Consider the following 14,245-nt stretch of genomic DNA (forward strand, 5'->3'; position numbering starts at 1 on the left):
AGGTGGTCCAACACAGTGTAAGGCCCATCTTATTGGCTCTGCTGCTTTGGTGACTTTCACGTGTACCACATTTAGGCGAGCCTGCCTCCCCGAATCCGGTATGTTACGTCTGATAGGTGGTCCAACACAGTGTAAGGCCCATCTTATGGGCTCTGCTGCTTTGGTGACTTCCTTTCTTTTGCTGAGGTTTGTATATACAAACTTTGTCACCATCTTTGAAGCTCACCTCACTTGTCTTGGCATCATACTTGCATTTCATTACCTCTCCTGAAAACTTAAAGGCTCCTTGCACTCGATGTACCTCAGCCAGCCTTTCCTGAAGATGCTTCACATACTGTAGCTGGAGGTGTCTGTAGGCAGCTTTTCACCACGTGGTCGTCCCACTGACAAGTCAACAGGTAAGCATAATTCGTGGCCCAACATCAGTTTTGCAGGGGTGTAGCCGGTAAACTCATGGGATGCAGACCAATAGGCCATCACCAACGCAAGTAATTTCTTATCCCATTCCGTTTGTCCATCTATGCAGTACTTGGCCAGTTCTTATTCCAGGGACCAGTTTACTTTCTCCATCATCCCATCTGACTGTGGCCTTTGTAGGGTCTTCCTCGTCTTCTTGATCCCCAGTAACTTGCAACACTCACGGAACACAGCAAACTCAAAGTTTGTACTCTGGTCTGAATGTAGTTCTTGTGGCATTCTAATATGGCAGGAGAACTTGTTAACCAACACCTGAGCAACAGTTGCAGCCTCTTGATCTGGAATGGCATAGGCTTCCTGCCATTTTGTGAAGTAGGCCATGGTGACACATATATAACGGCTTCCTCTTTTGGTGAGTGGCAGAGGTCCAGCAATGTCTACCGCGACTCTTTCTATCAAGGCACCCACTTGGTACAGTCAAGAGGAGCACAACCACGTTTCTTGGGTCCCTTCTTGGCGCAACATAAATCACAGACCCGACACCACCCTTCAACGTCCTGACACATGCTAGTACAGTAGAACCTCTGTTGCAGCCAACTTAGAGTTTTCTTCACTCCCAGGTGCATACTAGTGATCTGTTATGAGACTCATCCAAGATCCCAGACCTCATTTTCTTCAGAACCACCAGTTGCCAGTACTTGCTGAGGTGATCAGGTGTCTCCCACTGATGCTCCAGTAATCCGTTGTTCAAACAAAGATGGTCCCACTGATTCCAGTAGCTCTTTGTCGTAGGACTGACTCTAAAAACCTCCTCCCAAGATGGTCGTACTGTACTCCACTGCAGCCACTCTAGCACTGATTGTAAATCTGCATCTTCCATCTGTATCCTCTTCAGGTCATGTGCATCTGACACTGGCCCTGTCACAACAGTGCAACTGGATTTCTTGCTATGATATTCTTTTTTACTACAATGTCGGCACTCTGGGTCACAAGGCTGACGACTCAGGCTGTCAGCATCTCCATGTACTCAGGCAGGCCGGTGTAATTGTGCTGGTTCAACTAATCAAGCCAGCGTGCCAGTTGTCCTTCCAGATTCTTTAACGTCTCCAGCCACTTCAGAGCCACATGGTCTGTCGTGATGAAGAAGTCGGACCCATACAAGTAGAGATGAAAGATATCAAGGCTCTTTATCACTGCCAAGAACTCCTTACAGGTCACACAATAGTTCCATTCTGGTGGGCTGAACTTCTTGAAGTAATACACCACCACATACTTCTTGTCATCCTTCTTCTGTGACAGGACTCCACCAAGACAATGGTCACTAGTGTCACAGTCCAAGATAAATGGCTGACTCTGTTTAGGGTATGGTAATACTGGAGAGCTAGCCAACACATGTTTGATTTCGTTGAAAGCTTTCTGAGTCATTGCTGTCCAAGCAAACTTCTCCCTCTTCCCAAACAGCTTATGCAGAGGTGCAGCTATCACTGCAAAGTCCTTGGTAAAATGCCAATTGTAGGTACACAAGCCCAGGAGACTCCATAGCTCCTTCACACAATTTGGAACCGGCCAGTTTTTCCGACCTGCCACCTTCTCTGGATCAGTACAGACACCAGCTTCGCCTACAAAGTGTCCTAGGTATTTCACTTCCTTCTGGAAGAAGTAGCACTTCCTGGGGTTCAGCTTGAGGTGCGCTGCTCGGATCCTATTGTACACTTCCAACAGCCTCTCCAATTCCCTGTTGACAGCCCGTCCAAACAAAATTATATCGTCAAGATAAATGACAGCTGTCTGCCAGTGCAGGCCTTCCAGTGCATGATTCCATAAGATGCTCGAAAGTAGCTGGGGCATTGCATAGGCCAAATGGTATCACTTTAAATTCCCATAAACACCTCCCATATGAAAAGGCTATTTTCTCCTTGTCCTTTTCTGAATCCATGACCTGATGATATCCTGCCTTCATGTCTAGGGTGGAGAACCACTTGGCACCTGACAGAGTATCCAGGGTGTTATCATTTCTTGGCAAGGGGTATGCATCTTTCACTGTCACTTCATTCAGTGCTCGATAATCTACACTGCACCTTACTGAGCCATCCTTCTTCCTTACCAGAACCACTGCTGATGCCCAAGGACTGCTGGACTTTTCTGTCACTCCTTAACTTTAGAGGTTCTCCATCACCTTCTCCATTTCTTGCTGTTGGGCCGACGCCATCCTCCTCGCTGGCTCTTTAATCAGGCAGTGATCCCTGGTGTCTATACACTGCTCCACCAGATCACTGCACCCCAGGTATAGGTCTTGGTGGAAAAGGTGTCAGCAAACTTCGACAGTAGCTGCCTCAACTGTAGCACTTGTGAGCCTTCCAGGCATTGGCAACTCCTTTAAAATATGTCTCTTAGGTGGTGTGGCAGATACCCATCTTTGACTACAATCCTTTAACAGGCTTTCCTCTGATGCCACTCAAGGTCCACCGCCTGGCACAGTCCCACAAATTCTCCATCGTTAATCTTCTAAGGCTGAAGGGAAAACTGGCCACCAAAATCAACACTTCACCTGCACCAGCTTCCACCAAAGTTCTCCCAACCATCACTCTGGCCTTCATCTTGCACCGTACATCAGGCTTCACTGCCCCTAGACAGCTGTCAAAAGAGCCGCTCACCTTACACTGGCGCAATGATTCTGATCTTGGTGGTATCACTGTAGTGCAAAGTGCCCTTACCTCGCCACCAGAACTGGTATGTCTCACTGCCCTGACAGGAACCGATTTTCCTTGGACCTCCAGCTTCATGGAGCACGAGTCCAGCTCACATTCCATGGACATCAGATAGTCCAGACCAAGGAGGCAAGGATCCTCCAGCTTGGCTACATAGACTGGGCGCATGGCCTCTTGCCATGCCACTTCAATATGGACATCCAAGGGTCCCCTCAGTTCTGCGGAGTGTCCATTTACGCCACACAATTGTTCTGATGACTCAGGCAGATACTGATGATGTAACATATCAGGCCTCACAAAAGTGCACTCTGAGGCTGAATCAGTCACCAGGGAACACTTTTTTGCTGTCTGTTCTTCCGTCTACTTGCACACTGTCGATTGCCGTTCTCTTGCATTTCCTCAGTCGTGGGGCTACATGGGAAAAGCCGGCCGGTGGTTGCCCCTTAACACCAGCCTCCACTAGTTTTCCTCTTCTTGCTGGTTTTCTGCAGCCTTCTTATCCTTCTTTTTCTTCTTTGGACACTCAGTACTGAAGTGTCCCACCTCACTACATGTCCAACACGCTTCAGTTACACATGTAGATTTCCTTGCACTGCTCCGGTCTTCCTTCTTCTTCCATTTGTAACAATCGCCCTTCTTGTGTCCCTCCTTCCTGCAGAACCAGCTACCTCCCCTGGTCTTCTTCTGTTCCCTCTTCTACTTGTAGCAGTCCTCTTTCCTATGTCCAGGATTTTCACCATACCAACAACTTCCTTCAAATTTTTCCACTTCACGCACCTGCCCCTTTCTTTGAGTCCTGCACTATGACCTGCCTGAAAAATAGATGTACTGGACCTGACATAGGACTCAAATTCTAGAGCCCTGGATAGTGATTCTTGTATGTTTTTGGGTTGTGCCTGCTTCACTTGCTCTTTCAACTCTGCACTATCAAGAGCATCGATGAACTGGTCTCTCAGTAGAATAGCCAACAGATTAGGTGCTGCTCCAGGGTACAACATGAATGCTATACTCTCCACGTCATGAGCAATCTGCTGTAGGGATTTGCCTCGAGCCCCTACACGGGTCTAGAATCTTATCCTATAAACCTCAATCTGCTACATGGTTCCATATCTGTTCTCCAGTACTTCTACTGAGGACTGATATCTGTTCCTCTCCTCTAATTATATTTGACCCAGAATTTCCATTGCAGCACCTTTGAGGCTAGTAGCAAGCTGTACTGCACACTGCCTATCATCCCAACCATTTTAATCAGCTGGCAATTCAAACTGTGCATGGTAAAGTTCCCAAGATACTCTACCATCAAATTCCTGAGGTTTCTTTTCAGTTGGACCCACATTATAGTCAACACTTCACTGGTTTGGGGCCTAAAAACTAGGACATCATAATTAAGTCCAGGACTTAAAACTTCTGCATTCTGATTATTCAGCCGGGTAATGCTACCTTTAGATGCCTGGGATCCATCAAGATTCACCATAGACTGTCCATTCTTTTTATATGCTCCCTGTACACTACCCTGAGGCTCAGCAGTGCAATATTTCTCTACAGCCTCAATTTTCTCAGTAATTATCTTTACATGGTCGATTACTTGTTTCAGCTGGTTATCTACATGCTGTCTGCATTCCATCACAGTTCCCTAACTAATTGTCTTCAACTGGTCGTCTACATGCTGTTTGCACTCCGTCACATTGTTTACTTCATACTTCTGCTGCCATAGCTCAGCACATACTTCTTCAATTGTTCTTGTTCCCTCATTTCCCCCATGAAAGCATCTAGCTGCCCTTTCATCCTCATCTGTAAATACATCTGTTGCTCCTGTAATGCCACTTGAAGTTGTTCCCTCATTGCTTGCAATCGTTCTTTCATTCATTCATTTTGTGCTTCTAATCGTCCTTTGAGTTCTTTCTGTCCTTCATTCTGTGCCTGTAGTTGTACACTTTGTGCTTGTAGCTGTACACTTTGTGCTTGCAATAGCTTCATAATTGCCGCCAGAGACACTTCATCCCCCTGGCCAGCTTAGGACCTAGTATGCACATCCTCTTTCTCCATGACAAAGGTTTGACTCTGCAGCACTTTCTAATGATCCCACTCCTGACTCCACTGTTACGACCCCGTCCCACACTGCCACAGGCCCCAGGCAATAGTTCAGTATAGGAAGGACGTTGCCCAGTGATTTGTTCTTCCTAGAGGCAGCCTTTCGGTGTACAGTGCACAAGGTCACCCCAGGTGTCGTAAGTAAACAGTGGCTCATTATGTTCACTGTGTTTTCCAAATAATTACATCTAATGCTTGCCAATTTTCACTTCATTATTTTCACAAGTACTGATGCTATAGAAACTCTACTAACTGCACTGACACTTAATGCGTGCGAACAACACTTTACAATTTACCGAAAATACTGTATACAATCTTCTCTAAAAGCCCTTACACTTAATGCTTGCCAACAACACTTCAATATTTTGTCAAATATACGAAGATATACAAACTTTACTAGCTGCACTGACACTTAACTACACTCAAACTGGACTGAAAACCAACTGAAACTGCTCTAGTATCTTGCCCATCCTTATATAAGCTTCCTATATTCTAGAGTGATCTACTACTTCTACAAAGTTCTCGTGCATTCCCGAGGGAGGAACGGTTACAACAGTTACCAGCTCAGAGACATCTGAAACATGCCAGAGTTTTCGTACTCTGTATAACACTTTAAATTAGCATACAAACTGAGATAAAATTACATAATTTAATAATCACATAAAAACAATATAGAGAAAAAGACCACAAAAAATTAATGTACAACTTACAAAATAACTGTGCTCTCAAACAGCAGGCTAACTGGCAACTGTGACATGTACGGTACTACTAGAATCATCAGCATTTCTCCAGCTTAGTTTAACTGGCAAATGCTGCTTCTAAACAATATGAACCTGGGACAGCATCAGTGTGTAGAAGAGGTCTGGGAATTGCTACACTTGACAAACTTGACATAATCACATGTTGTTTGGTGCCACCGACATAAATTATTACAGGTGTCAAATATTAGTTGAGATATCCATGTAGTTGTGAGGCATGAACGTCAGACGTTGTATCTAGACATCCACTTCTCACTGACACTCTCCAAGGTTCATGTGTGGCCAGTTGTACATGACCTAATCTCCCACTGAAATGTTACAGGTGGGACTTCACATATTCAATCGATCAGGACGCTATGGGTTTCGCTATGGCCAAACCCGTTTTAAAACCCAGCTTGCTCAGTTTTTCCTATCCTTTGGGCAACCAGGTGTGGGCAGGAGTGTTTACCTCCACGCTGGCCATCTGCTTCACATTAGTGTGGGTGAGTGTAGAGTTCACTGCACCACCATCCCCAGAATAAATTAATCAGAATTCATTTATTCCCCGACCAGCTTCTCTTTGCAACTCGTTTCTCCAGACTGACTTTCCCCCAGACATCAACCTACAGCAATTCAACCCCAACTGTTACAGATTTTTAATACAAGGAGGGCGCCTGTGATATGGAGTATGGATTTTTTTTTTCCTTCCTTTGTTCTTCTGTAATATACCTCATGTTTGAGAGAGAGAGAGAGAGAGAGAGAGAGAGAGAGAGAGAGATTCATGATAAGGAATTATTATTTGTACACACAATCCAAAACGCAATCACAGCTAATTTTGGTCACAATGATAGTAGCTGCTGTTCGCGTTCTCTTCGACAGGGAAATAGTTCTGACAAACGGTTTACTTCATATGTTGTGTAAACCTCACGCTTTATGTGGTTTTGATAATAACAGCGGACACATACATGCATCAGGAGTGAATGGAGATCTTTATCAAGTCGTCCGTCACCTGTTTCAGAAGGTTAAGACGGGAAAGTCTTTTTTTTTTTTTTTTTTTTTTTTTTTTTTTTTTGCTCGTGTATACATCCATTTCGCCGTAAAACACCAAAGTCAGCGTAATCATTAGATGCGCGAAACTCCTTTCACGTTAATTTCGCCTAAAACTGACACTTTTCCATCATAAATGCTTAAGTGTTGCAAGGAATTATCACAAATACGTTGCCCTAGTCAGGAAAAAATGCCATGGAAATAATGCAGAGAAGAAGTATTGTTTTATTCCGTCACTGTGGTGCGTGTAGGACGCTGTAAAAGGATGAAAATCTGGACCAATTTAAGGTGAAAAGACTACAATAGTCACCGGAACCAAGAGAACTGTACCATTCATCAGCTAAGTGCATCCTGCATTCAAAAATGTGATAGTATGAAATTTAATACACCTCAAACTCGCCTACTGCTAAAAATGATTCAGTTGTTACTGCTCCAGGGTTTCTTTTGCAGGATGGTGATGTGGAACGAATGAGTGTGTCTGACTGATCAGGATACTATGAAATCGAGGCCGGTAGGATGAGGCGAGGAAGATGGAGATTAAGATGGTGAGATAAAATGAGAGAGATTGCAAAGGGAGATGATGTGTTTTGGGCCCGTATTCTCGTCGGGTAAGAAGGCTCCTTAACTCCTCCTCCAAAGCGATTTATTTTGCTTCTTACACCTTACCACCCTCCTGAGTGATATTTAGGTTATTCTAATATCGCCGTACTCTGCATAAATGACATGCAGAATTATACTGACCAGTCATATTAAAAAATGAATTGGTAAGGAAGAGGTGTTACTGAGCCCCCTTATCCGATGAGAAAACTGGCCTTGGAAAGATGGGTGATCATTGAGTAGGTACAAATATGCCTGGAGGTTCTTTTCTACAAGACAGCCCTCATAGGATGTCTTCCTTCGCAGTAGACAAATAAACTGATCGATGGTCTTAATTTTCAGGTATTAAGAATATATCGTAGTCTTAGATGACTGTTGTAAGGGAAGAACAACGTAGTCAGATTTTCCACACCATAAGTTCTCAAATATTGTCACAACATTCTCGTTTCCCTTTTAGCTATGACGAAGTATTTACGCTTCACTTTTTTTAAAAGTAAATTTAAAACTCGATATTGTGTAGTGTACTGTAGATTAAGTGAAGGTAGCCAAATTGGCTATTAATTTGTCTTTTTTGCCTACAGAGAAACAATGGCTAGATAGTTTAAGAAACCATAAATCTTCCCATGAAGCCACGGCCGGGTACTGGCACATGACATTATTATGCACATGGCTGGTGCTAACAAGTTTACACAGAAAAACTACATCCCCGTACTGGAGAGGTTAAGAACACTGTCTGGTGAATACAAATGAGGCCCACTCCTGGACCAGACCTTTTCTATGAACGGAAAATTAACGTTAAAATTAACCTTCCCCATGCTAGCGAACCACCAATGGATAAAGGAACACAATATATGTCATACATACTGATGCATCATTCCTTCACCTCCAGATTACGAGAACAGAGGTGTGGCAGGGAAAACATGGACGACTGAGCTCTGGGTCGGTGGTGGTGGAGATGGTGGGCAGCGTTTTGGGTCAGGGGCTGTTTAATGGCCACTCATCCAGTCGGTCTAACTACATCCTGGTGGGGTCTTGGCTCATGTTTGGTGTGGTGGTGGGCACGGCATATCGTGGCAGCCTCATCGCTTCTCTGAATATTCCCAGGCTGCCACCAAGACCTGAAACTGCTGAGGAGCTGATCAAAGCAGTGGAAAGGTGAGGTGTGTGTAGGGTTATGGTGTAGAGTGAGGTCATGCAGGGTAGTGCTGGGGAGTGATGGAGTAAATCCCACAGAAACAGTTTGGGTTGTGCAGTGTGCAGCAAAACTATATCTATCAATTCATCTTCGTTTCAATCTGTCAATATATATATATATATATATATATATATATTTCACCCCTCTCGTGTCCCTAGTTACTATTAATTCAGAGGTCTTAATATTGTTTCAACGGAAGATTATTCAGTGAAGACAAACACAAGTCCAACCCACTCAATGCGGGGAGCTGGCTGGGATAGCATTATGCAGGTGTTAGCATTCTTCGAACTTTGCTGATATGAGCACTAGTTGTCACGTAGGCACCTTACACTTCCTTTTCCAAAATTCAAAAACAAATCATGGCTTCTTCACAACACACAGCCTCGGAGCCCGTGGGGGGGGGGGCATAAATGCCCCACCTTCCGCCCCTCTCTCGATGAGGACTCGAGCTGCCTGGAACCACTGTCTGACTCACTTCTTCATTTCTGCAACATTCGCAGCCTTTCCTCTAACTTTCACTCTGTTGAGCACCACCTCTCCCTCCTCTAATCCTCACCTTCTTTACCTAACTGAGACTCAGCTGTCTGAGGCAACTGACAGCAATCCCTTTTCTGTATCTTTGTACTTTCTCTATACTCATTTGGAAGCCAAAGGTGGCTGTTGTCTATATATAAGCAACAACTTATCTTGCTCTCGTGTTCCTGAACTCGATTCTTCTGAATTCTCTGCACTCTGGCTTCGGCTTTCCTGTCATTCTCTGACTATTATATCTGTGCTGCTTACTTATCCCCTAATTCTACTATCAAAAATTCTTTGACTATCTTACTTCTATGATGGAACACATTCTATCCATTTCTCCTCGCTCTGAAATCTCCATTCTAGGAGATTTCAATGTTCACCACCACCTTTGGCTCTCCTCTCCTTTCACTGATCCACCTGGTAAACAAGCCTACATCTTTTCTATCCTTAATGACCTAGAGCAGCTTGTACAGCACTCTACCCGTATCCCTGACAGCCTTGGAGAGAGCTCCAACATACTTGGTCTCTTCCTTACAACTAATCCTTCTGCTAACACTGTTAATCTTTTCTCTCCGTTGGGCACCTCTGAACACAACCTTATTACCTTAACCTGCCCTATCGCTCTGGTACAGCCTGTGGGCCCTCCAAAGAAACGTCGGCTGTGGCACTTTGAAGCTGCGGATTGGGAGGCCCTCAAGCAGTACTTCTTTGATTTTCCCTGGAATGACTCTTGCTTCCATGGCCGGGAGCCATCTGAATGTGCCTTGCGCACTACGGAGGTTATTCTCTCGGGCATGGAAGCATACATTCCTTTCTCATATCCACTGACTAATGCAAGAAAGCCTTGGTTTAATCACACTTGTTCTAATGCTGTCCGCAACAAGGAGAGGGCCTATAAAAGGTACCGGAGTCAACCCACCCCTGAATCACATCTTTTTTGTTTCTGCCTGGAATCTTGCTGAGTCTGTTCTTCGCTCTGCTAAAAATAATTTCATCTGTACCGTACTAAATGCTCCAACTCGAATTCTTCCCATTCCTTCTGGCATCTTGCCAAAAACCTTTCTAACAACTTTACCTCATCATCCTTCCCTCCTCTTTTCTACTCTGATGGTTCTATAGCCATTTCTTCTACTGATGAAGCAGATATCTTTGCTCAGACTTTCTCCTCCAGTTCCACCTTAGACGATTCCTGTGCTGTTCCTCCATCACTTACCCCTTCTGGCTTCCTCATGGCTGACATTAAAAATTCTTCAGCTGATGTATTTTTTGCCATCACGGGCACGGGCCTTAATACTAACAAGGCATATGGGCCTGATGGAATCCCTCCTGTTGTCCTTCTGAGCTTACACTCTACCTAGGCAAACTCTTTCACCTTTGTCTATCAACTTGTACCTTTCTTTTTTGCTGGAAGTTTGCTCTCATTCAACCAGCCCCAAAGAAGGGTGACCATTCCCAACCTTCTAACTATCGTCCAATTGCATTAATATCCTGTATCTCAAAAGTTTTTGAGTCAATTCTTAATAGAAAAATTTTAAGGCATCTTTCCTATCACAACCTTCTTTCTGATCATCAGTATGGGTTGTGCCAGGGACGCTTCACTGGCGATCTTCTCACCTATCTTTCAGACTCCTGGTCATCCTCCTTTCGGGGCTTTGGCGAAATCTTTGCCATTGCACTTGACATCTCAAAGGCTTTCGATCGAGTCTGGCATAAATCTTGAATTTCCAAACTGCCCTCTTACGGTTTCTATCCTTCTACTGTATCTGTGCCTTCATTGATGGCTTCTTTTCTGGTCGTTCTATAGCCGCTGATGTAGACGTCCATCTTTCTTCTCCTAGATCTATCAATAGTGGTGTTCCTCAGGGCTCTGTCCTATCACCCACTCTCTTCCTTTTATTCATCAATGACCATCTAAAGCTGAACATCTAACCCTATCCACTCGTATACTGATGAGTCCACCCTTCACCTTTCCATTCGGTTCCCACAACGTTCATCCCAGCAGTTACTGCAGAAAGCAAAGGATGAGGCTACGCCACACCTAAGGTCTGACTTAGTTCGTATCTCTGACTGGGGTAAATATAACCTTGTTGTTTTTAATGCATCAACGACTCAATTCTCACACCTATGAACCAGACAAAATCATCCACAGGTGTACCGACGAATGTTTAATAATATTCAAGTTAATCCTGCATCATCATTGAACATGCTTGGGGTTTCTTTCTGTAGGGACTTATCTTGGAAAGATCATATTACATCTCTTGAAAAATCTGCTTCCATGGGCTTAGGTGTGCTAAGCCGACTCTGCACATTTCTTCCCCCTGCGCAAATGTTGACTCTATAGACGGGTTTTATCCGCCCCTGTGTAGAGTACAACTCTCATGTGTGGGGAGGTTCCCCACATACAGCTCTTCTCAATAGGGTAAAGTCAAAGGCTTTTTGTCACATTAACTCTCCTTCTCTTACTGGCTCCCTTCAACCTTTGTCTCATCGCCACACTGTTGCCTCTTTACCTCTTTTCTATCGCTACTTCAATGGTCACTGCTCCTCTGAACTGTTTACTTGCATTCCTTCACTTCTATGACGGGCACATAGCACCCATCTAGCAGCAAACTCTCAGCCCTTTTCTGTCCAACTCTCCAATGTAGGAGTTAACCGTTCCTCCCAGTCCTTCTTTTATGAAACATGTCAACTCTGGAACTGTCTCCCTCTGTCTGTATTTCCTGTTTGCTATGATCTCCAGTCTTTCAAACGCAGCATGTCCAGGCATCTCGAAATGATAGGATATTGTATTAGGCTCTCTCTTGAATTTTGTTTTTCTCTTGGAAGGAACAGTTCTTGCGGACTCGTGGCCTTTGATTCCTTCTTCCTAGAATAAAAAGAATAAAAATACATGTTAACTTTTACACTTATAAACTGTTAGTTCTAGTTTGCAAGTTTAGGAGATTATCAACGTATGGTTACAGTATAAATGTATGGTTACATAGTATGGGGTTACAGGGTATGGTTACAAAGTACGATTACAATACTCCCCTGTATAATCAAAATCGTGTCTTGTGACACAGTTAGTCATTATCATACAAAGTGTTTATTTAGGAAGAATATGTGAGGGAAGTGAGTTAACTAGGTTTTTAAATACTTGCAGTGATAATCATTATGCGGTATAATATTCCTATTTAAGTATTTGGATGAAAAAAAAAAACACTTTTTACAAAATATGGCTATGTGAGTGAAGTAGGAAATCCAGTACTGTAATATATAAATGGAAAAGTAATATGTATATAGTGGAGATACTATTTCTAGTAATATATAGATTAGCACTGTTCATCACTCAACAGTCGAAGTTTATTTTTACAGATATTATAATCATACATGGAATAGTGATTATTCAACAGTGGAGCACACAAGGATTTTCTGGATATGTTCACATTTTTTTTTTTTTTTTTTTGTCTTCGCTTTTCCCACTTTTGAGTATTGTTCTTTGTCATTTTCACTCTATTTAGGCTACTGTTCATTTCCTTTTCTGTGTTATTATTTTGATAATTTCTTGTGCCCTTGTTCAAATTTTTTTATCTGTCATCGATTTCCCATATATCACTTTATATCAATTACATTTGGGGGTCGTCATTGTACCTTTCAACTTGTCATTTTACTTTCCACATTTATCGTATGATTCTTTTGGCACTTTTTTGCAGTCATATGAGGGGATACTAAGTATGGCCAACTTCAATTGCCTGTGGTGTTTTTTTTTTTTTTTTTTTTTGTTATGCAAGAAAGAAGGAACCAAATGCCAGGAGCCAGCAAACCATTCCTTCCAAGAGAGAGAGAGAGAGAGAGAGAGAGAGAGAGAGAGAGAGAGAGAGAGAGAGAGAGAGAGAGAGAAATTCAAGATCCATTAATTTCGAGATGCCTGGACACACTGCGTATGAAAGACTAGAGATCATAGGAAGTAGGAGATAAAAACAGAGAGAGACAGTTCCAGAGTTGACCTGTTGCATAAATGAAGGACTGAGAGGAACGGTTAACTCTTGCATTATAGAGCTGGACAGAAAAGGGATGAGAGTTTGCTGCTAGACGCGTGCTACGCACCCATTGTAAAGGTGGAGGGATGCAAGTAGACACTTCAGAAGACCAATGACCACTGAAATAGTGATAGAAAAGAGATAAAGATGCAACAGTGCGACGAAGAGACAGAGGTTGAAGGGAGCCAGTAACAGGAGGACAGTCACTATAATGAAACGAAAAGCCTTTGACTCCACCCTATTGAGAAGAGCTGTATGTGAGGACCCATTCCACACACGAGAGTTGTACTCTACACAGGGGCGAATATAACTCGTGTATAAGGTCAACAACTGTGCAGGGATAAAGAAGGTGCAGAGTCAGCTTACCACACCAAATCTCTTGGAAGCAGATTTTTACAAGAGATGCAATATGATCTTTCCAAGATAAGTTCCGAGTGATTGAAACCCCAAGCATGTTCAAGGATTATGCAGGATTAAGCTGAGTGTTATTAAACATTAGTGGGTACTCCTGTGTAAGATTGTGTCGGGTTGATAGGGGTAAAAACTGAGTTTTTGGTGCATTAAAAACAAGATTATTTTACCCTAGTCAGAGATACAAGCCAAGTCAGACATTCGGTGTGCCATAGCCTCATCACTTGTTTGTTGGACTAACTGCTGAGAGGCACGTTGCGAGAACCGAATGGCAAGGTGAAGGGTGGAATCATCAGTGTATGAGAGGATAGGGTTAGATGTACAGCTTAGAAGGTCATTGATGAATAAAAGGAAGAGAGTAGGTGATAGGACAGAGCCCTCAGGAACACCACTGTTGATAGATCTAATAGAAGAATGATGGCTGTCTAAAACAGCAGCTACAGAACGACCAGAAAGGAAGCTATAAATGAAGGCAGAGATAGAAGGATAGAAACCATAAGAGGG

At 43.4% G+C, this 14,245-nt stretch overlaps 1 protein-coding gene across 1 annotated transcript in view; it reads left to right on the forward strand.

The window, feature by feature from the left end:
* The window catches only part of LOC145393813 (glutamate receptor ionotropic, delta-1-like), a 46,697-nt gene that overhangs the window by 5,491 nt on the left and 26,961 nt on the right, over positions 1–14,245 (forward strand). The window contains exons 3-4 of the mRNA XM_080267858.1: positions 6,297–6,456; positions 8,487–8,752. Coding sequence (XP_080123984.1) covers positions 6,297–6,456; positions 8,487–8,752 — 426 coding nt within the window. The remainder of the gene's footprint in view (positions 1–6,296; positions 6,457–8,486; positions 8,753–14,245) is intronic.

Source organism: Coenobita brevimanus, chromosome 25, assembly GCF_032717465.1.
Source record: "Coenobita brevimanus isolate Jiangsu-jjx chromosome 25, ASM3271746v2, whole genome shotgun sequence".
NCBI lineage: Eukaryota > Metazoa > Arthropoda > Malacostraca > Decapoda > Coenobitidae > Coenobita > Coenobita brevimanus.